Source organism: Equus caballus, chromosome 31 (genome assembly GCF_041296265.1).
Source record: "Equus caballus isolate H_3958 breed thoroughbred chromosome 31, TB-T2T, whole genome shotgun sequence".
Taxonomy (NCBI): domain Eukaryota; kingdom Metazoa; phylum Chordata; class Mammalia; order Perissodactyla; family Equidae; genus Equus; species Equus caballus.
Genome location: NC_091714.1, coordinates 19,872,087 through 19,895,679, shown reverse-complemented (window position 1 = coordinate 19,895,679; position 23,593 = coordinate 19,872,087). Strand labels below are relative to the sequence as shown.

General features: G+C 40.0%; 1 protein-coding gene and 1 long non-coding RNA gene across 2 annotated transcripts in view; one reads left to right on the top strand and one right to left on the bottom strand.

Moving 5' to 3' along the window:
• Nucleotides 1-22,340, top strand: RAB32 (RAB32, member RAS oncogene family). Its single transcript, XM_023632882.2, has 3 exons — nucleotides 1-389; nucleotides 16,601-16,878; nucleotides 20,707-22,340. Exons 1-3 carry the CDS (start codon nucleotides 146-148, stop codon nucleotides 20,854-20,856), a joined length of 672 nt encoding a protein of 223 aa, XP_023488650.1. The 5' UTR covers nucleotides 1-145; the 3' UTR covers nucleotides 20,857-22,340.
• The window catches only part of LOC138921693 (uncharacterized), an 81,497-nt gene continuing 78,323 nt past the window's right edge, over nucleotides 20,420-23,593 (bottom strand). The window contains exon 5 of the long non-coding RNA XR_011434493.1: nucleotides 20,420-20,524. This is a non-coding gene — a long non-coding RNA (uncharacterized lncRNA). The remainder of the gene's footprint in view (nucleotides 20,525-23,593) is intronic.

Here is a 23,593-nt window from a genome sequence, read left to right as displayed (position 1 = left end):
TCCGGGTCCTGTGACCGGTCAGGCGGTGTCGCCGGCGCGGCGCGGGGGACGGCGGCCGCGGGGTCCGAGGGCGCGCTGGGCGGGGGCCCCGGCGCGGAGCCAGGGCTCGGCCGACAGCGGCGGCCGGCGCGAGGGGCCGGGGCGCATGGCGGGCGGCGGCGCCGGGGAGCCGGGCCGGGGGGCGGCCGCGGGGCCCGAGACCCGCGAGCACCTCTTCAAGGTGCTGGTCATCGGCGAGCTCGGCGTGGGCAAGACCAGCATCATCAAGCGCTATGTGCACCAGCTCTTCTCCCAGCACTACCGGGCCACCATCGGGGTGGACTTCGCCCTCAAGGTCCTCAACTGGGACAACAGGACGCTGGTGCGCCTGCAGCTGTGGGACATCGCGGGTAAGCGGGCGGCCGCCGGGAAGGGGGCGTCCCCGGGTGTCCCAGCCGTCGGGAGAGAGCCCGGGGCGGCTGGGCACCCCTCCGTCTCCTTTCCTTCCTTCCGTCTGCTCTGCCTGAACTCGCCTGCCTGTGTGCGTTTGGAAGAAAGAGACTGAACGAAATAGGGAGAGGGCAGGGGACGTGGTCGGGTGGACTCCAGTGGGATCCGGACAGTGGAACGGGCAGTGGGAGTGGAAGAACTTAAAAAGCAAGACAATCAAATGCATAAATAAATAACCCTGGTCAGATGCCTCTGCGAAGTCTCCAGAAAGCCCTCTTATTTTTAAGAGATGGAAAGGAGGCCCTCTTCCAGCGCTCTCTCGCCTGACAGGAGGTGAGAGAGGCAGGGGGGCTTTTCCAGAAGTTTTAACTCTGAATGCTAACAAGCTTATCATACACGAGGAAGAGTTAGAGGGAGGAGGCGCTCCTCTCCCTCACCTTTAACATTTCACAGATGAGAACTGAAGTGGAGTGTTTGAATAACTTACCTAAAGTTACACTCCTAGTCAGTGACACAACCAGGCCTGACAGAAAGCAGGTTCCTTTTCAGAATGTTTTTCGTCACCCACTTTGGATCTGAGACCCTTCTTTGTGGGGGAAACTCCATTCTTCAAATACTATGCTCTCATTCTAAATCAGGCCACCCAGGTAAAGATTTGGGAAAGCTTCTCTTGGAAACTTATTGCCCCTTCCTCTCTCTGTAAACCAACCCCTGGCCCCACTTTTGGTCCCTTCTTCCCGAAAGATACTGTTTCCCTGCCATTGGCTTTCGATTGTCAATTTGGAGCATAATATTCCTCTTTGAGGGGGTACGTATTCTTCTTGTTTTAATTTATGAAAACTTGAACTCTGGCTGATGCAGTGGGTGGGATGTGGGCATTTAAAAAGATGTTAACTTCTGGAAAGTTTAAATCTGGAAGTGGTACCAAAAGTTACCCTGTTCAGTTATTATCCGTGTTAAGAAGGTCGGTCTGCAATAGAGCATTTAGATGCGAGCATGTTCAGGGCTGGAGTGACAGACTATCCTTCATCCTACAGATGCATCAACCGAAGATATGGTCACCAGCTGGAAGCAGAGTGGGAGGGGACACAAGTCTGGCTGTTGGGTAGCGCTCTTTTCATCAACAGCTCATTACATGTGAAAGCACCTATTAAAAAATTATAACCTATATACTCATTTATTTAAGAGCAGACTTCTCGACCTCAGATATGAGAATAAATTTATGTACGTCAATCTCTCAGAGAAAGGGTATAATCAGCCTTGGGCTCAACTGTTTTTTTTTTTTTTTTTGCTTACGGAAAACAAAAGTTCGTTTGAAAAGTCATCTTTTGAAGCCAGAGGCTTCTTTCAAAACACTTCCTTCTGTTTCGCAGAACACTTAGAACAGTAGGGTTGCTTCTTGACAAAGTCCTGGGCTCTAAAGGTTGCTTTACCATGTGGTTGTCCTTCTCCAGGAAGCTTCAGTGTAGCCGTGGGTTTCCATGAAGATGATTTTAAACCCCTGCCTGGGGCGTTGTTGATTTTGCCTTATTCTTCGTATAAAATAATGTGGAATTTAGCTCTTACATTGTGATTGGGTCCCACTTCAGGCAGGTAAATGAGTAAGCATAACTAGATTTTTATGGCACAGTTGTGTCTTTAAGCTTCAAGGAAAAATGCTTCCATTTGGACACTTGGGAAAGCAAATCATGAATAAGAGTTTTCCTCCTGGGTATCACCTCTTCTCTTTTTATCGTTCAAAAGACCTGTGCAGCCAGGAAGGGGACATGTTGAGTCTTTACCATACTCTGGTGTATATCTGCTTGGATGGGATGTCCTTGCACTTTTGCCTAAATTCAAAGCTTGAACTTTGCAAGGAAGGAAAGCAGAACCTTAAGATCTCCCAAAGGGATCGTTAGATGGATGTTAGATGCCATTCAGCAAGTACACACCAGCAGTTAACAAGATTAGAGGTAAAGTTATGAGGTTACTGGAAATTATTAGGCTCATCTTATAAATAATGTTTTCGGAGACGGGGTCTCATTATGTAAAGAAATTGAGAGACCACTTGGCTTTAACTTAAAGTTTGGGACCTCCATCGTTAACTATGTTTGGTTTGAATATTTGAACTTCTAGTGAATCCTAGCTCATACCATTTGAATTAAGTAGGAATGATGTAATGAAGGCAAATTGAAGGCCACTCCAGAAAGTTCCCCCGCGGCTGAACATATTTGCCTTATGTAGTAACAAAGTTGCATCAAATTTAATTCTCAAAGGACAGAAATATTTCTTGATTGCAAAACAGTGGGTGGAGCCAGCCTCTTAATAGGACTAATGTAAGGTGTGGTGTTATTACTAGTTAATTTTTTTTGTTGTTACTTTAGAGATGGGAATGGTAAAGAAATTATGTGGACTCTGTATACTTGAAGACGTGTCATACTTTGGCGAGTGGGGCAGGCATGAGCTGTCCAAATGTTTTCTGTAAATGTCGCCAAGCAGTTTAAGCTAAACTCTTCAAGTTTAGAACCATAATGTCTCTTGGGTACAGGCCTTACGAGTCCTTTCTCATTCTATCAAATGAATGTAGCTTTAAAATACAGATGCTTTTACTGCAATTTTTGTGTTAAGTGATTGCTGTCTCTTAGTTCATACCTGCTTTGAGACTGCTTCTCAAAACATAACTTGAAGTCTGATAAAATTTTAAAGATAGTTTAATAAATGCATACTAAATTAAGATGTAGCGAGAGATGTCTATGACCTTCCTTTTAATGCATGTTATAGGTGAAGTAATATTTGGCTTATTTCCTGTTGTAAGCTTTTTAGCTGCTCTAGAATTTTCCAGGTAGGTTGAATGGCTGGTCTAAGCCAAATCTTAAAAAAAAAAAAGTTTGTCCATTTAGATATCATTTAATCTTGATGAATTCATTGAAGTGACTTGTTTTTGTAGGGAGGCAAAATTTTACCTCTACCCTCTTAGAGTTTTCAGCTGGGTCTGAGAATTAAATAGATGCAAGACAGATGAACAGGAGAAAAGCATACAAATTTATTTAATATAAGTTTTATGTGACAAGGGAGCCCTCATAAGGCAAATGAAGACCCAAAGAAGTGGCCATTTTTTTTGCAATTGAACAAAGAGAGGCAATTGTGGAAAAATAAGTAAACTATATGAGGAGGCTAAAGGAAGATGAGAGTTGTTTTAACGAGGTTTGTTTGTACAGAGTTCTCTTAGCTCTGACTCCCCATCTCTGCTGGGTGAGAATGTTTCCTTCCTCCCATGTACAGAGAACATCTTTCACGTGGAAGTTTTATCTATACTTTCTGGAAAAAAAGAGGGGAGAATGCCCTTCCTTCACCTCCTGCTTTCAAAGTGCCTTTAGTTCAAAGTAATCCTTAAAGTGACATTTTTAAGGGTGGCATATTCTGCTACCCTTCACTTTTTAGGATCAAAATTTCTTTATAAAAATCTGAGCAACAATCCTTTGGACCAGAGAAAAAATCGAGTGATCTGCTCTGAAGTTCATGTAAATGTTATTCACCAAAGCATAAAATCCATGCTTAGAAGACATTGTAAATGATATAAACTATACTTAGATTGACTTTTTATTTTTTTTATTCCCATCCTAAATTAGAATGTTACTGCTGATTTCCTTGTTCCATCTTGCACATTGTTAATTACCATACCTAGCAGTCTCTTCTTGTCTTTCAAAGCTCTCCTCTGACCCTTGATGAGCAAGAATCTGGAATATGACCTCTGATGCTTTTTTGACCTTCAAAGTATGTGTCAGTCAGGGATTATTATTATTCAAGTTTCTTCTAAAGATCAAGAAGCAGTGCTTGGAGGAATTAGTCTATGTAGTTATTTGTAGTCTGTCTTAAACACTGAATACTATGATAACTTTCTTAGTGCTTATTGGTGGCCAGTTACTTAACTCATTTAAAGGATTTTTTCAATCTTTATTACATATGACTCTTGTACAGTCTTGCCATCCTCGGTCTTATTCAGGCTCAACTACTGTGCTGAATTACAAGCAAAGCCTACTGTCCCATGTTACGTCTTTAAATCTTCCTCAGTTTGAGTCCTGAGACAGCTTTGGGTGCCTCAGTCTGGACTGTGCATTCACAATTGCCCGGGCAGGATGGCCAGCTTAACAGGGTTTTTATGTTACCACACATGGAAATTGCCCTGATAATGATATGCCCATTGCCTTTCCTTTTTTTGAATATGTTAACATTTTTAGTTGCCTCCATGAGCCCATGTAAGCTGAAAGATGCTGAGGTTAACCATATAGACAATGGTGCATTGATAAGAAATATTAAAACTTGACTTTCCTCCCAGCCGTTTGCCTGATCATTCTACCGTTTGAGTTGAATTACAGACATTTAGAGATCCCATAGTCTAAATATAGAGAGGTGTAGTAACTTAGCCAAGAAAACACAACCACTGGCACTGTCTCATGACTCTGGATATCAAAACAATAAGCTTTTAAGAGTATAGCAGAGTTTTGGTTCACTGATGTCAAAACAGTAGCATTAACTCTTGTCTAAATTTTCAAATATTCTGATCATCCCTATATTAGAGCTTATGATTCATATTTTATACCCATTGTAGTAATTGCCATCTCTTTATGTTATCAATCCAGAATCTCCCATTATTATGCTCCTCTTAATTATGAAGCATGGTACTTCCAAGATAGACACTTTTAGGTTGGCTCCATCATTTTTTTGTGTATTCTGAAAGACTTTTTCCAAACTGTGGAGTTTTCTGGAGATGAGACAGCCGTTTTATTGGTATCTGGTTGCAGAGCACACCCCAGAAAAGCAAGGTCATAATTACAGTTGTTTGCCTGGTCTACTCTGTGATCTCACTAATTAAGCCCGTCAGCCGTGCATTATTCCAGAGATGCAGTGTTGTTTTCAAATATATTTCAGGAGAAATTTTATACATCATGTATATGTTATCCTGACCTTCCAATTTTCTTAAGCTTTTGATATGGAAATTTCAGTGATTCTTATTCTATTTTAAAATGTGCCCAGGATTTTGCTTTCATGCGGGTATGAAGAGGCCAATCTGTCAGATGATTGCCATTGAAACGACAGTTACACTTCCCAGAAGGAGGGAGCCCATGCAGGGTCACATGGGGAAGCACTAGGGTGGGTCAGGAGGCAGAAGGAACAAGAGGAGAGCACAGGCTGGAGCCTTATTGTGTTTTTTGCACGAAGGAATGGGTGAGAAAGGAGAGGCAAGCTGAGCAAGCTTAGAATTGGATAGCTTGAAAGATGTCGGTGGGTCCTGGGCTACAGGCATGGTCCCTGGTTGTCCAGTACCAATGGGGTGTTTTAGATCACCCTACGTCAGGAGAATCACCCTAAATCAGGGCACCCTATGTTTAGGAGAATAGTGCCCTGGACTGCAGGAGCCTGGTTAAGGAGGCACGTGAAGGTTTGGACTGGGGATTGGTTGCTTTGCGTATCAAAGACGTGCTCTCAGCAAGTTGCTGTCTCTAGGAATTAGCTAACCCTGGGAGAGGCAGTCCCTCCCCTGGTCTGCAAGGCCTCAAGATGTCAAAGTATCCTAAAATAGAGAAAACAAAAAAACATGCTTAATACATTTCCTAGGCACTTAGTAAAATAGACTGAGAGATGAGAGAAAGTGTTCTGCCAAAGAGGAAAACTTTGAAGGCCTTACATTTGTAGCTCAGGAATGGCACATCCTTGAAATAGTGCGGATTTCACACTTAATCAACACTTAAGTAATAGAGAGTGGGCTAAGTGACAAGTTTAAGTTGTTTTACGGTTGTAGAGACCTTTTCCTGGACAGAAAAACGCAGACGTAGAAATGTGTGGAGATTTCTGGAGGGTAAGATAAAAGATCAGGAAAAGGGTGCTTTAGAATTCCATTCAGTTATATTTTCTGAAGAGCTTTTTGCACTTTTTACAGTTGAGGAGCTAGGAAAATATAATTTCTTCATTCTTTTGAGAGAGACGAACCACATAAAAATAAATAGAGAGCGGGCATTTAGTTTAAGGATCTCTGTTAGTCTTTCTAACTGACAGATGACCTTGCATTCTCTTCTTCCCTGTTCTTTTCTCTCACTTCTATCCAGATATTTCCCTTAAGCATCTTCTGCAGTAACTTTTTATTGCTTTTTGAAATGAGGCTAAATATGTTGGGGCTTTTTAGTCTGATTCTATGGAACCTCTTCCATCAGACTCGCCTGAGGTACTTAAAATGCGGATTCTTTGGCATCAACTGTATTAGTAGATTTGGCCTCATCTGATAAATGTCCCCATATGTCATGCTCTAACAAGAGACAAGTTAATTCTCTCACGTAGTGAGTCTGTGGTTGGGCAGGCCAAGGCTGGTGAGCAGAACCATGAGGTCTTCATGGACCAAAGCTGACGTTTCACCACTAAGCTGTTCCTTGCCCGTGTTGTTTGTCTTTGTGGTCCAATCCAATGGGCATGTCTTGCTGCAAGGGCAGCTAGCAAATCTAGAACTTTTGTTTTTAATTGGACACATTGCTTCGGCAAATAAAATTATGCAAAGGCATGTTGGAGTAGACAACCAGCAATCCCCCATTCTTATCAAAGCAGAATTCCTAGAGGTAGTACCTGGAAGTTTGCAATTTACCGAGCACTGTGGGTGATCTGATTGTAATAAAGTAGGGAGCGGCTGTTCTGTCCTTGGCTTTGCTGCACCTGCCAATAGACCCATCCTCTCACCGCACTCCAGGCGTCCCCACTTTCTGGGACAAACCTGCTCTCCCCAGGCTCCCTCACGCTCACCTTCCATGACTCTAAGTTCCCTTCTGGTTCCACATCACCTCCTCCCCGTCTGTGTGGCTATCCCAAGAGCCTCACTTGGAGGGAAGTATGTGGGGACATGAGCATTATGACTTTGGACACAAATCAAAAAGATTTGATTTTACTCCTTTGGTTAAAGTCAGCTGTTTTTTTTGACCGTCACCACAGGAGATGTAAATAGCTGTGTAGACAGACCTTACAGAGTGACCTAAGTACCACAAAAGCCTGGCTGTCTCAAGTTAGCAAAAAGAAAATTCCAGAGTCTGAATTGGCATGTGTCTGGGAATAGGTAATTTTGAGGACTGCTTAGTCGTATCACTGCTACCATCTCAGAGAAGTTTATTTTCCTTTAAGTTTAGGTATTTTTAAAATTTTTTCAGTGTTTAGTTTGTTACGTGTTTGCTTGACAAACAGATTTAATCTCAATCTTAAAAGGTGGTGGTATGAGTAAAAATGATGCTTTGTACGTGATTTAAATAACAACTGTGCCTGTCTTTCCCTATAATGCTTATTTTTCCAGGTGAAAATATATTTCCAAATGTAAGTATAGAATCCCAGAGTTGGAAGCTTTTGGTCACTGACCTTCTCATAATAATGGTTAACATTAATTAAAAGTTGTCTTCTAGTCACTGTCATTCACTTTGCTTTTATTCTCATTTATAATTACATTAATTTGGAGAAATGGGATTTATTCCCAAGTTACAGTTGAGTAAACTTACATTCGGAAAGGTTAAGGGATTGGCCCAGAGTTTATACATCTATAGCTTGTCGAGTTAGGGCATGGATCCAAATATTTCTGACTGCAGAGGTTTAACTGTTAATGCTATTGCCTCTCTCTCATGTATGATAAACAGGAAAACCAGATGATTGAATGGAATTGCGTAAAATCGTGTGACTCCTTTTGCTTTCTTAGCAGTACAGTATTAAACTATGAAACTGAATGCAAGTCAAATCCAAACTCAGGTGGTGCTAATTTGATGCGTTATCTTTTAAATCTACTTTATCTGAGGATAGTACGCCCACTCATTTTTTGGAAAATTGTACAAGCTGACGGGCAAAAACTTGGACAATTAGCAAGACAGTCTGTTTTAGTTACATTGCTTTATCGGTTAGTATTATGGTGGTTCTTTAATGTAAGAAATTGTTTTACTTCTAACAATGCCTATAATTTTAGCATGTTAAAGGGTAATGCTGGGGCAAGTTTATCATGGCTTGATAAAGTACGTATAATGAGTCTTTAAATTAATGCCCTAAAAATAGCAAAGTGTGTGTGGCTACCAATTGTAGCCTCTTGCATATAAAACCCAAGACCCATTATGACATCACATTATTACTGATATTGAGTTAAAAAATTTTTAATGGATAATTATCCTCTTAGAACCAATGACTCAACTTAAAATATATTTTGACTGGGTCTTGAACTATCAGCCACACAAGCTTGTTAGGAGTGCCTCAGCTGTGAAATGCACAGTGAGATTTAAGGATTTTGTTTTAAAGGACTTTCCGTACACTGGCTAAAATCTATACATCTTCACCAAATCACCGTGAGTAAGAATATGTAGCTCAGTGGTTCTCAGTGGGTGGAAGGGGTAAGTGTTTATACTTGGGAAACTAAGCACCAATTGTCATTGCTTTGATTTATTTTTCAGTGGGAAATTTTCATTTTGAGTTTCAAACAAAATTGAGACATTTAATGCCACAACTAGTAGGACCCACGACTAAAATATACAACTATTTACTGGGGGGATTTGGGGAGATAAAGCAGAAAAAAAAAGAGAGACATTTAGATGATTTATCAAATGGGGGCATGAACATAAAATATTGAGACAACCATTAAAAAGCTAACCAAAAGCAGTGATTAAAATCATAAGAGAAAGTGTCTCTGGCCTGTGTTTCTGATAACAGTACAGAATGCAGTACTTTCCATTTCAAATACGAGGGGAAATACTTTCCTTTTGAAAATCTGCATTAGTTATAAAGAGATAAGGCAAACTATTCTGTGGTTTTCTTTTCCTTAATTGGAATACATGTTCTTGGAAATACATTAATTATATTGTCTCAACTCCTTTTCGAAGTAATTAGTGTTGAATACTCCCAAATATTAGATAAGCATTTTAATCCTTCTGCCAACGTTATGTACCTTAATGTTCTTCCATTTGGGTATGTAAGAAGTCCTGCTGCTTTAAATATCTTTAGAGCCTAGATGACTAGAACTCGGGTCTTTTTCTCCTTTCTCATTGCCAAGATGCCAAGTTATAATAAAAGTTCCCTCTTCTAGAGAAGGAAATAACACATCTTCTTAGAGGATAAAACATTTTACAGTCATTTGGAATATGCTGGCGATATGTCCACAGCAATATGGATGAGAAAGTCTCGCTCTAGAATCTGGGTAAACTAATGCATTCAGCAGTGGGGCATCTTCCCTTGGCTGCCAGGTAGAGCACTGGCGGGGGTAGAGAAGGGGTTTACCTTTTTTAATAGGGCTGTGCTATCTGTAAGTCACTCCGAGGCTGATGATACTGCCCTGGATCTCTTTGAAAGCACAGGGACATATGGAGCAATGTGTACTCTGGAAGATACTCTGCTAACAGATCGGACAGCACGTTGGATGACAGGTCAACCTAGGAAATTGGAGTAATTACATCTCCCTGGGACTTTGTTTTCTTATCTATAAAATAAGAGAGGTTGGACTAGATGATCTTGGGTGTCTTCTTCTGGTTACAATATTGTCCATTTAAGTATTTTGTCAGGAAAGTCTGAAAATGGCCCCCGCCCCTGCGGTAAGAAATAGCCGTCACATTGATCAAAGAGGATGGTGTTGCTTGGAGTTCTTCCACCTGCCTGAATTTCTCCTTCTATGGACCCAGTAAGAGGAAGATTCCCCCAGGTTCTCCTGAATTTCCATTTTGCTGTTAGCCTAAACTCCACACGCACGTGCACTCACATACATATACACCCACATGTACCCACACCCACACCCCGAAACAAATGCAGCTGTCTTTGTATGTAATCACTGCGGACTTTCTCCTCTACCCAGTCCACTCCTTTCCTGGGACCCAATCCAGGGGCATTCAGCCTGGCAGGAATTTCCTACATTTTAGTGATGTGTTTGTGGAAAGTAGAATTCCAGAGTAATAAAGATTTCTTGGATTGAGATTGGCTGCCTCCCTCAGAGATTATACTTTATATTTCTTGTCTAAAATTTTAATAATATGTGTAAGATTCTGTAGAATTCAAATGCAATTCTAGCTTAAATGCGAAAGTGTTTCCCATTACTTTGATTCTTAGCCCTTTTTTAAACCTCAGAAGCGCTGACTCCTGATGTGCTGTGAAAGGGGAGGTCGTAGGATGCATAATTCTCACGGGGGTGACTCAGAACACGCCTGAGAAATTGCATCTAGAAGTTCCATGTGAAGCCGTTTAATCCACTCATGGGAGCGCAGCTCTGGCCAGGCTGACTGCCCATGGCCGTGTGCCTTGCTACGTCCACCCTGAAGGTCACAGTGTGGAAATAAAGGAATAAAGACAGTTTATGAAGATACTGCATTTTCAGGACTAGTTAGCATTTGAATGGCATCTTTTGGTAATGTCTTTCAGAAAGACTAAAAAGATTAGTTTGTATACCTCAGTAAATAGCTTCCCCTTGTTTGATACCATAATATGCTCTTCATATCTCTGATCGCACCTAACACGTTGTGGTATCAGTTTATATATTTCCTCAAACAGACTGTAAGCTCCTTAGGAGAGGGAATCATATTCTTGTTTCATTATTTGTACCCCTATCCAGCACCATGTACAGAACTTGGTCCGTGGAAGGAACCTAAAACCTATTTTTCTGGAGAGATCAGATCTGAATATGAGGTAAAACGAGATTTGGGAGTTGTATCAGTCAGGAAAGGCTAGGTTATGTTGTGGTTCCAGTGACATTAAAAGTCTCTGTGGTTTAAAATCATTATTCCCCAACTCTTTCTACGTGACCATAGTAGGAGGCAGAGGTGAGGTGGGGGTGGCGTGTGAGCGCAGTTTTTCCTTGGAGCCGCCTGAAGACCCGGGCTCACAGAGACTGTACCATCTTAGGATGCGGTCATCTCGGAATTCGGGTTCAGGCCTTGCTGCAGCAGGAGAACACTGGCAGCTAAGGGATTCTGCTTGGAAGCGACACTTCTGTTCACATTTCATGGGCCAAGAGTAGTTTCGTGGCCACTCCTAATTTAGCAAGAACAGAAAAATGTGATCCTCTATGCATTTCAAAGTGAAGGATAACGGACTATTCATGAGCATTAGTTTTGTTTTCCACTGGAGTTTTTTGTTTTGTACAATAATGAGGGAATAGCTAAAACTACCCAGGGAGAAAGCATAAAAAAGATACAGGATGCAACTCTTCTTCTAGTAGCAAAAGTAAATTAAGTTTAACAAGAGAAGAGCTTAACATTTGTACGTATTTAAACCTTCAGCCCAGTGGCATAGTGGTTAAGTTTGTACACTTTGCTTCAGCGGCCTGGGGTTTGCAGGTTCGGATCCTGGGCGCAGACCCAGCACCACTCATCAAGCCATGCTGTGGTGACATCCCACATAAAATAGAGGAAGAATGGCACAGCTATTAGCTCAGTGACAGTCTTCCTCACAACAAAAAGAAAAAAAAGGTAACCTTTGAAACCACTTAGTTAAATCTAGGTTTCACCTTATTTATGTGTTTGGAGAACAACTCTTCATTATGTGTCAAAATTATTATTTTAAATGAATCCATCTTGTCTTTCTCCACTTCCTAATTAAACTTAGTGTGTTTTAGAAATTTTTGTTTCTTACTTGTTTTTACCAGTTCAGGAGTATCTCTGAAGCACTAACAGGTCACTTCAGGATTTTTTTTTCCCCCAAAGATTTGCCTTGAGCTAACATCTTGTCAGTCTTCCTCTTTTCTTCCCCCTCCCTAAAGCCCCAGGGCATGATTGTATATCATAGTTGTAAGTCCTTCTACTTCTTCTATGAGAGCCACTGCCACAGCATGGCACCTGGCAGCTGGGTGGTGTGGTTCCATGACCGGGAAGCAAACCTGGGCTGCCAAAGTGGTGAAAGCGCCAAACTTTAACCACTAGGCCATCGGGGCTGGGTCCAGAATTTTTAAAAAAGAGATTACAACCTCAGTAAAATAGGAAGTATGTTTTACTATTCTTTTTGGACAATAAGCGATTTTCCTAAATGCATGGGCTTTGGCCTTTTCATGCTGGATTATTTACATTTGATCCCCATTGCTGTCTGGACTCGATGATTGCAGAATCTTTAGAAAATCATTTTGACATTAAGGTTATAACACATCTAATCGAACACAAACTTAAACTTCAAATTGAGAGCTGGAAGGGTCTTCGATACTCCCTAAAGATGTCAAAGACGGTTGGCTCGGTTAGGCAGAGAAAGCTCCTGGCCTGAGGTTCCTTGACTGTTGGGTGTTTGGTGTTTGCTTCTCTAGCACCGTTGTACTTTCCTCAAGTTCATTTTCTTCTGCAAACTTTTCACCACTACAAGTTTCAGCACATGACTAGCTGATAGTCTAAGGCCTTGCCATGTTTATTGGCACCATTTTGAAAAGGATTCTCAGGCTTTCATTATGCAATACATTTATGGAGCACTTACTAATACTCCTAGCTAACATTTATTCAGTGCTTGCTGTGGACCTGGAATTTTACACGTTTTGAATTTGAAGTACAACCTACATACACAGACCTTAAGTATATGCCTTCGTGCATGCCACTTCCATTTCAAGTTATGGACTATTTCTAACCCCCAGAACAGGAATTGTCAAACTTTCTGTTAAGATCCTGATAGCAATTATTTTTAGGTTTTGTTGGCCATTTACTCTCTGTTGCAACTACTGAACTCTGCGGTTGTAGAATGAAAGCAGACAGAGATGACACATCAATGAATGAGAGGGACTGTTTGCCAATAAAACTTTATTTAGCTGGATTTGGCCATGAGCTGTAGTTTGCCAAACTCTGCCCTAAAAGGCTCCCAGATAGGAATTTTACATATAACCCTCCCAGTGATCATCTGAGGTAGATACTATTTTTTTATAGCTTTATTGCAGTATAGTTGACATACAATAAAATGTACAATCTAGTAAGTTTTGACATATGTATACACTTGTGAAACATCGCTATAATCAAGAGTGCAAACATTTCCATCACCTCAAAGATATTTCCTTTCGCCCCTTTGTAATCCATCTGCCTGCCATGCCCAAGGCAGTCATTGATCTGCTTTCTCTTACTAGATCGCTATAGTTTTCATTTTTTAGAATTTGACATAAATGAACTCATAGAGTCTTGCTCATTCGCCCTCTGGTCTGGCTACTTTCACTCAGCATAGTTATTTTGAGATTCATCTATGTTGTTACTTTTATCCATAGGTTGTTTCTTCCTCCTACTGTTAAGTTGTGTTCTATTGTGTGGATATACCATAGTTTGTTCTTTGCTATGTGGATAGACATTTGGGTTGCTTCCAGGTTTTGACATTTAAAAGCAAATCAGCCATAAGCATTTGTGAACATGACTTTGTATGAATATGCGCTTTCATTTTGTTTGGGCAAATACCTAGGAGTGGAATGCATTGGTCGTATAGTAGATGTATGTTTAAGTTTTTAAGAAACTACCAAATTGTTTCCCAAAGTGGTTGTACTATTTTAAATTCTTATTCTCACCAGCAGTGTATGAGAGCTCCAGTTGCTCCACATTCTCACCGATACTTGGTATAGTCAAACTTTTTAATTTTAGTCATTCTTGTGGGCATGAAGGGGCAGCTCATTGTGGTTTAAATTTGTATTTCCTTAATAATTAATGATGTTGAGCATCTTTTCTTCTTCTCATTTGTCATTGTATGTTCTTTGATAAAGTGTCTGTTCCAATCTTTTTGCTTGCTTTTTTATTTGGATTTTTTATCTTTTTACTTTGAAGTTTTGAGAGTTCTTTATATGTGCTGGGTAAAAGTCCTTTCTCAGATATGGGATTTGCATTTTTTCTCCCAGTTTGTACCTTTTCTTTTCATTTGCTTAACAGTGTAATTGACGCTATGATGAGTTGCCATATTGTGTGGTTGTTAGAAAGCACACTCTGATGTTGAGACTGTAAGGGAGTTTTCAATCCTAGCTTTGGAACCTAAAGAAAATTAATTGATATTTCTAAACCACAAGGTCCTTCTCAAAAATTCCTTGTCATACACATTTCTGGTTTTCGTATGCTTTGCTAGGAAGTTTATATGAGTCTAAATTTGAATATGATTTAGTATAATTGGTAGAAATATTTTTAGGGATTTATAAATGATTCAGTAAACAAAGCAACAGTCACGGAAGCTTGAGAGCGCTTTCTAACTTGTGGATTTCTGTACTTTTACTGACTTGGGACCCTATCCTCTCTTCTAAGTCACAGGGATAGTCCAAAGGAATGCTTTCTTATAACTATGCAATAATCTTGTAATCTGGACTATCTGAATGAAGCTAATTTCCCTTGTTGCCGTAGTCATTTCATATTTAATAATTAAAATTCATAAAAATGGAAGTCGTTGGTAGTGTGTGCTCTCTAGTTAAAATTGGAGTTGGAACCACTTGATTGCATCTACCTAGTCTTTTTGCAGAATAGTGATACTGATTTTGAACAGTTGGCATATCCTCTGTGATTATTAAATGTATGTTTATGGAAAATTGTATGATGTTAACTTTTTACAAATGTCGGCACTGTGACCAAATAAACTGTATACTTGGCTGATCAGATTCACATTACCAATAAAATATGAGTATGATAGTGGGGTTTCATATGTGACCATTTGTTATAATAAAATTCAGACCCCTGGGGGCCAACCCGCTGGTGTAGTAGTTAACTTCGTGTGCTACACTTTGGTGACCAGGGGTTCACGGCTTTGGATCCTGGGGGCAGACCTACACACCACTCATCAAACCACACTGTGGTAGCATCCCCCATAAAATAGAGGAAGATTGGCACAGATGTTAGCTCGGCGACAATCCTCCTCAAGCAAAAAGTGGAAGATGGCCAACAGATGTTAGCTCAGGGACAAGCTTCCTCACCAAAAGAAAAAAATTCAGACCTCTGGACTATCATAATATAGCTTCAGATAAGCCTACATGAGGAGTTGTCACAGAACAAATGAACTTTAAGTTTATCCACTTAAGCTTGACTGTTGTATTCTTCCATTATTCCATTAAGCAACATCTAAAATTGTATGATGGCATAGTAGAATTTGGAAAAGAAAGCATATTAATTTGGGGGTAGCTCTTCATTTGTGACTATTAATAAAATGTAGACAAAGCATGTGTTTCATCATGTGTTTTAGTAGGAAAGTGCCCTAATGTTTTTATCACTGGTCAGAGAGTTATAAATCTTAGATTTGTCTTGATTGCCAGTCATCTTTCCTTAGCACTCTAGTGGGCAACTTGACAGACTGAAGATGCAAGATTTAGAAGTCAAGGCAACTGCAAGATAGCTCAGAATGGCTGGCATCATATTTCTGTAGCACGTGGGAGTCAGAAGACTCAGGTTCAAGTCCACTCTTCCTTAGTTGGTGCTGTGTGCTCCTGGCAAAGCAGCTCTGTGTTTTCCTGTCTGTCAGATGAAGATAAGGGTCCTTCCTGTGTCAAAGAGTAGTATGATGTCAGATAGTGAGAGAATGCTTTGCAAAGTCCTATGCGGTGTGTTAAGCAGTAGGTTTTTTCCCAAAGTATATAAAATGTTGAATTATTTTAAAACTACAGTGATATTTGAAGAATTCTGTAATTGATCCTTCTTTTCATAACACAACCAGTTGTGCCACTTTTTGTTCTAAAATAGTAGGTTTGCATATGTCTGCCTCAGATGAGAGGAGTCTTCGTATTGAGTGGAGAGCGAGTATAGGCTAGAGATGGGAAGGAAAAAAAACATGAGCTCTTTATGTCGTGTCTAGTCCTAATCTTTTTGACTAGCGTTTTACCCACTATGCTTATCTGCTTCCTGCAAGTTTCATTTTCTTCTATTCTTGTCTCTTCTTCCCTCCACTCCCAGTTTCCTTTTTTCTGTTAATACTTCTTTTCTCTTAGACCAAGGCGGGTGGAGGAGGAAAATGGTAGCTTTTAAGAACTGTAGCTTTAAGTACTGTCATCTTGATGTTTATGGAGAATGTGTTGTACATGCACAGAACATAGAACTAGTTAAATATGTACTCAGACCATGTGATCAGCCCCTTCTGCAGTGTGGGTTGTAGTTCTGTGCATATGTCCTTAATACTACCAGTATCTGTTGTTATGGAATGAGAGATATGTGTTTATAACATTATTCTTGGGTTCAGAGGGGTTATATCGAAGTATAGACTCTGTCTGAATTATGGGTTTTTCATCTCTTATTATATTTATTTCTAGGGCAGGAGCGTTTTGGCAACATGACCCGAGTATACTACAAAGAAGCTGTCGGGGCTTTCGTAGTCTTTGATATATCAAGAGGTTCCACGTTTGAGGCAGTCTTAAAATGGAAGAGCGATCTGGATAGCAAAGTCCATCTTCCAAATGGCAGCCCTATTCCTGCTGTCCTCTTAGCTAACAAATGTGACCAGAAAAAGGAAGGTGGCCAGAACCCTCCCCAGATGGACCAGTTCTGCAAAGAACATGGCTTCACTGGATGGTTTGAAACCTCTGCAAAGGTGAGAACGGCTCTGCTGTTGACTTGTTAATCTGAGCTGTAACTATTCGGTGTTTAGATGGGTCTGTGTGCCTGGTCCTTGGAAGCCTAGTGTGGGTGTGTTTTAGCTTCTTTCAGTCAGCAGCAGGAAGGCTTCCAAAACTGGTTAGTGGAGAGGTGAATAGAAGGGTAGATTTTACATTAAAATAAAAATGAGCTATGATTTAGAGCAAAGGACAGTGACATTTTCTGTGAATTTGAGTCTTTAAATGAAGCATTTCTCATGCAACTGGAGTTTATGGGGAACGAAGTGTGTTGACAGGCACAAGCATTTTTGGTTTTTACAAAAGGCTTACCGAGCTATAGACACATAGATGCGCCTTGTGAAGATACCGGGCGTGTGCAGGACTAACAAAGGTGTTGTAAAGGTCAGAGAGAAGTTGTAGTCAGATGATGTTTGAGGAGTTTCATCTTAACTGTGTGTGACGGAATTTGAACAAGAGGAAGAGGTGTCAACATTTGTGACATGCTTCTTCATGAATAGTAGAGTGGGAAATTTTTCTCTCATTCATTTTAGGAAGCTGGGTAAAATGTTTTTTGCAGAAAAAGAAAAATTTAAGTTGACTGTTGAAGAATCCTAACAGTTTAGATATACAAGAAGAAAAAAGTGAAAATTACAAGCACAGAATTTTGAGGGCGAAGGGTACTTCTTTATGTGCATTGAAAGTTTCACCTTAGAGATCAGATGACAATCAGACTTATGTAAGAATGACGAAAGGTTTGAGAACTTCTGTGGTGACAAACGCGAAACTATAATTTTTTTTTCCTCTAAAGTTTGCCACCTGGGCTAACAACTGTTGCCAATCTTTTTTCTTCTTTTTCTCCCCAAATCCCCCAGTACATAGTTGTATATTTTAATTGTGAATGCTTCTAGTTGTGGCACGTGGGACGCCACTTCAACATGGCCTAACGAGCAGTGCCACGTCTGTGCCCAGGATCCGAACCAGTGAAACCCTGGGCCGCCGGAGCAGAGCGTGCAAACTTAACCACTCGGCCATGGGGCCAGCCCCTCGAAACTATAAATTTGGTGTAATCTTAACACAGGTCCAGCTTTTAGGATGCCTTCTGTGAATTTCTTGTATATATTTTAAGAAAGTATTGTTCTTCCAAATCACCCACTTACTACTTTTAGCTTACCAGAAACCCACCCAAAAAGTGGAAGGTTATTTGGTGCCACTGATGATCAGGATAATGAAAGCAAAGCTATGAGAGACCGCACAAAAGAACTACTTGGGAAATACTGAGTGATGATGGAATGATTGGAAAAAATAGTGTCTGCTGGAGGCAGAAGTGTTTACTCCTAAGCTAAAGGCAATTTGTTTGAATAAACATATTCCACCATCTTCAAATTTAGTTTTATAAATGAAAGTAGAGGTGGAAAAGAGATGAAGCCCAGAGGTGCTGCACCAGCACTTAGACAAGAGGGGAGAGATCACAGAGGAAAGGGTTCTTATAGGAACTTATTGTGGAAGCCATGCCGTCTGCTATGTGTGTGTCAGGTGATTTACGTTACTTCCTGTCTTTGCTGGAAAAAAATTAGTAGGTATGTGTAGATGTTCATTAGAGCATGAAATCTGGTGGAAGAGATGTATGTATTACAGATAAAATTTCCTCTTTAGGTTTTATTTGAGTTAATCATTTAGGTAAGAAATCCAAATTTGTCCCCAGAATCGAGAGGAAAGAGTCGTAAACGATAGTATCATGTGACCTGTAGCTTGAGACTGCGTAAGTCTCCAGTTTTGTTAAATTTATGAACGGGGTTACATGTAGAAGTAAGGAGGAAACATTGGCTAAGAGTAAAAGTTTCAGGTATGCTGTGCTTTCCTGTAAATGTATTAGAAGCACCATCTGCAGAATTTCCTTAGTAATAAACCAAGATGTTCCAAGAGAATAACAGTAATATAAAATTCAGGTTAGACATTTTAGTCAAGGCTTAAAGTACTGCCTAAGTGTCACCAAAACCTATACTTCTGAGCTGGCCAGCAGCTTCTTTCAAATCTGATTTTTGCTTGAATTCCAGCGATCTGAATTCCAATAGGAATGTAGCTGAAACACAGTTTTGATTGCATGAATTTTATCTTTTTACTCTTATAGCAAATAATAGATTTCTAATAGGAAAAAGTGTGACTAATTACACTATAATATGGAAATTTCTGTCCCTAATCGATTGCTACTAAATGCGTTTAGAGAACATTATAATTATTTATATAATGGGGATGGTGGGGGCTGAATGATATTTGGACATTCAAAGATCAATACTGTAATTAAAGTGAACACTTACCTTGAGAGTAGAGGCAAAAAGCTTGTGCTGATGCGGGAAAAAATGCCTGAATAAATAGCACAGGGCTCACTCACAAAGTGATGGAGACATGTCACAAAGCCACAGGAGCCTACTTACAGTAGCTCCAAAATCTAAGACCATTTGAGCAACAAAGTAAATAATATTGTAATGGATTTAATTCATAGGATAAAATAATAGCTCATGATATGAATAAACAAATGAATAAATAAATGGGAGAGAGGTGAAGGCCCTTCCTAACAGTAGAATTCCAACCAATAAAAGTAGAAGGAATGATGGAAGTAGAAAGTCACCATTGAATACCACAGTAATAATGGTTTTAGGGAGAATTAATTGAAGCTAAAATGCTAAAATGAGTGGGGAAAAAATATGGTGAAAAACAGGATATTTACATATTTGTACTTGCCAAATGCAAAGCGAAAAACAGTAACTTTTTGGGAGAGAAGCCTCACAGACCTGACTTTAAGCAAATGTGCCTCCTCGTACACTGAGGGCAAATCACTTAATGTCGTATTCCTGCCAAAAATGCATAATTTGAATTTAATGATAAGGAAACATCAAACAGACCCAAACTGAGGGATGGTCTCTGGCCAGTACTCGCCAGGAGTGTCAAAGTCATGAAAGACAAGGAGACTGAGGAACTGTCCCAAATTAAGGGAGACTGCAGAGATGGGACCACGAAATCCAGCTGCTCACCTGCATCAGCAACGGGACCTTGAGACGGTTGGTGAAATGTGAATAGACTGGAGAGATTAATGCTGGTGCAGTGACGTTATCTAATTTCCTGGTTTTGATAATTGTGCTCTAGTTAATCTCAGATGTTGACGATTGAGGAATATGGGTGAAGATAGGAAGAATTTTTTACTATTTTTGCAATGTTTTTGTACATGTGAAATTATTGAAAAATGAAATGTTAAATACTCATTGTGTATTTAATGACAACTTATAAATCAGTCACACACATGTAATAGCTGCTGATTCCTTAGGCTATCCTTAGTGGACATCATGCCAACAATGTTGTTCCAGACTAATTTATACATGACAACTAAAAGTCATAATTACTCAGAGATGGGGGAGCAACATGTTGTATTTATCATATTTGATGTGGCCTGAGCCCTTTGCCGTTTCTCTTCACAATGTATCCTGGATACTTGAATTAGATGTTCAAGGGCAGAAATTTTTTCCTTTTAGTGCTTTCATTCAAGTGCGTGGCAACCCAGAGCCGGGTGAAGATTCGTTTTCAACCACAGAGATAGTTCTTTGAACCTGAGTGGCAAAGTTTAAAACCGGAACAGCAGAAAGGATGGATCTGTGTAAAAAGAAGAGGGGTCCTTAGCCGCATTACTCGATAGCATTGAACTCAGGGAGCAAGCACTTCAGATGGAGCTGATCAATGCCCCCTCTGATGAAGTTCCCCAGTTCCCGTTAATGCTCTTAATGTTTTCTCCTAAGAATTAATCCTAAGACTTGGTCCTGTTTCTCATATTACAGGATAACATAAACATTGATGAAGCAGCCCGGTTCCTAGTGGAGAATATTCTTGAGAACTACCAAAGCTTTCCTAATGAAGAAAACGATGGAAGCAAAATTAAACTGGACCAGGAGACCCCGCCAGCAGCGAGCAAATCCCAGTGTTGCTGACATGACTCCTGCTTCCCTGGTGCGGAATGCAGCCTGACTCGATGCCTCAGTTTGGAGCCAATTCCTGAGAATGGATTAAAGGTGGCGGTTGTGCTGCTCTGTGAATCTTCCCAGGGCTGCGCTTTAAAATGAATATTCTGGTTATTTTTCAGATCATATAAATCTTTCGCCTTTTAAAAAATAACAGTGATGGCTCCCTTGGGAGCCCAGCTGAAACAGGGCATTTGGTGAAGTGGTCCTGCTGGTGGCTCCATACCTTAATGCAGGAACAAACACTGAGGCCTCCATTCTTGTTGCCATTGTATTCATGAGAATGTTTACATCCTTTTAAACATCTTTTTAAATGAGGGTTCCTCAGGATTTGGTACAACTTCTAGGTTGTAGCCTTTAGTGAAAACACAGAGGTGTTAATAAAACTCACCTGCAGTCTTACAGTAATTTTATGAGTCTATTTTTGTCTCCATATTCCATCGTCACTTTCGAGAAAGGCTTTTAGACTCTGTTAGCTGCAGAAGGCTCGAAGTTCCTGTTTAGCAATTTTTTTTCTATTCCAAACTTTAGCACTTCACGTAAAATTGTTATCCTTAGATATTATAATTTAACTAGTCCTAGCTAGTGTGGCATGTGGTTATTCCACTCAAGCACATTCAAATTACCCTTCCTAATTACTCAAGGAGCACTGACACCACGCTAGTGTTCTGGATCTGGTTGCTACCAGTTGGAAATCATATAAATGAGCATTTGTTCTCTCTCTAGTCCTTTCTCTCTTCTTCCTGTGTGTTCACGGCTGTAACTGAGGTCCTTGTTGATATTACTGTGCAGCTCTAACTGGAGCTGGTCTTTTCAAATCTGAGAGAGTTTATTTCAAAGCACATACAATTAAATCTGAGTTGCTACAGTATGCATCGTGAAAGAAAGTCATGTGTGGTTTTATATAAAGTTTTGGACACAAAGTGTAACACATGAGAAATTTAAGGCAGGCTCACAATCTTCGTATCACGGTTTCACCCAATTAAGGAAAAGAATAAATGTTTTGACTGAAACTTTTAGTTTGAATTAATATAGTTCTAGAACGTTAATATGGGGTAGACTTTTCTGCCTCAGGAAACTTTGTTCACTTTTTCCTCTTATTTTTAAGAGACTTAATGATATCGTGTGAAAGGTTCAACGTATCTTTTTCAAAGGAATTTTAAAGGTGTTTGTCACGTGATCCAAAGCTAATGTGAAATGAGGCATTGGCTAATTTTGTCTTATATGTTAAGTATGAACTTGGATAGGAAAAATCCGTGCATTTTTTGAGAACAGGACAAAAACTAGCAAGGAATTGCATTTGCTGTGACAGATGAGTTCTGGGAATAAATAGTAGTTGTCATGGGTCATAAAACCTAGCTGGTTCTTCTCCTTAAACCTAAGCCTTGGCTAGGAATCACAAATGTGTTTATATGTTATATACTGAAGTAAATAAACTCTTAAACTTCTCTGGACATGTGTTCTCTGTAGACTCAGGCTTTCTGAGTTTAAGGGGTAGAAAGAAGACCCTTACTTAGGTAATACTTATCATTTAATGTAACCCCTTTTAACTTGGTGACGACAATAATCCATAACCAATCTATAAATGAAAATCTGGGGTGAGTTTATTCTGAGGCAAATGTGAGGACCATATAGCCCGGGGGCCTTTTTTCCCCAAGGAAAGAAGGGCACCAAAGAAGTAGGGTGTTCAGAGTGGTTATATATCCTCAAAGAGCGTGTATCACATATGATTGAAATGTCCCTTTTACAGTAGTCACAAGACTGCTCTGTCAGCACAGCAATTGATGGACACAGCAGGAGACACGTCTGTTGTCTGGAGCTGGGCGGTCACAGGGTGGGCACAGCAATCAGTTCCTAGCCTGGGGAGAGATGCTCATCCTTAAGGAAATGCCAATGTGGGGGAAGTTGCACTTTTAAAGCCATTTTTTCTTGTTTTGGGGACATAGCAAATGCTTAAATCAGACATACAAGGCATGCTGAATGGCCACGTCAGGCCCTTTTGGAAAAACAAGGTCAGGCCGAATTAGGTTTACACCAAATGACTTCCTCCTATACTCCAGTATAACCTATTGCTTGCCATTTATCTGTCAACTTTTTAAAAATATTGCATTAAATCTCGCTTTCTAAGAAGCATGTGTCATACTCTAAAATTTTCCCTAGACAAGGTACAAAGTACAACTTCTTAACCTTTTTTTAATTCCGAAGTCCAGTAGTGTAAATATTATGAAATGTTGGTGCCAAAACCAAAATGTTGTAAAGCTTATTTTAGGTAGTCACTGAAAGAGACTGAAGTTTGCTTGGAATCTTCTTTTTTTATATATTGACTTTCATTTTTATGGGAAATTCATTCTGTTTAAGTTGATTTAGCAGTGGATTCAAAATCAGGAAGGTTGTACTTTCTTTGCCCATCTTTACCATATTTGTTATCTTCTCTGAGGATCAGCACATGGTACCATAAATACTTGTTTCTCAGTAAACACTCAGGGTTCTGTGTGTCCGTGTGACAGAGCTCATACTATGTATCATTTCGTACACATTTCCTATAGTTTTGCTTTCCTCCTAAATTCTCAGTACAATTTGTTTTTGTAACTTGAATGTAAAATTTGAATTTAGGATAAGCTATGTAAATGGTTAAAGAAAGAAGTGAATACTTTGGCTTCCTTATTCATTAATTGCTTAATGAAAATTCCTGAGCCTCACTTCAGAC

Bases quoted from the DNA above. Each gene is read 5' to 3' on its own strand.
- RAB32 (XM_023632882.2), top strand. From the start codon at position 146: ATGGCGGGCGGCGGCGCCGGGGAGCCGGGCCGGGGGGCGGCCGCGGGG. The intron at 390-16,600 runs GTAAGCGGGCGG...ATTTATTTCTAG, and splicing joins GCAGCTGTGGGACATCGCGG to GGCAGGAGCGTTTTGGCAAC. The intron at 16,879-20,706 runs GTGAGAACGGCT...CTCATATTACAG, and splicing joins GGTTTGAAACCTCTGCAAAG to GATAACATAAACATTGATGA.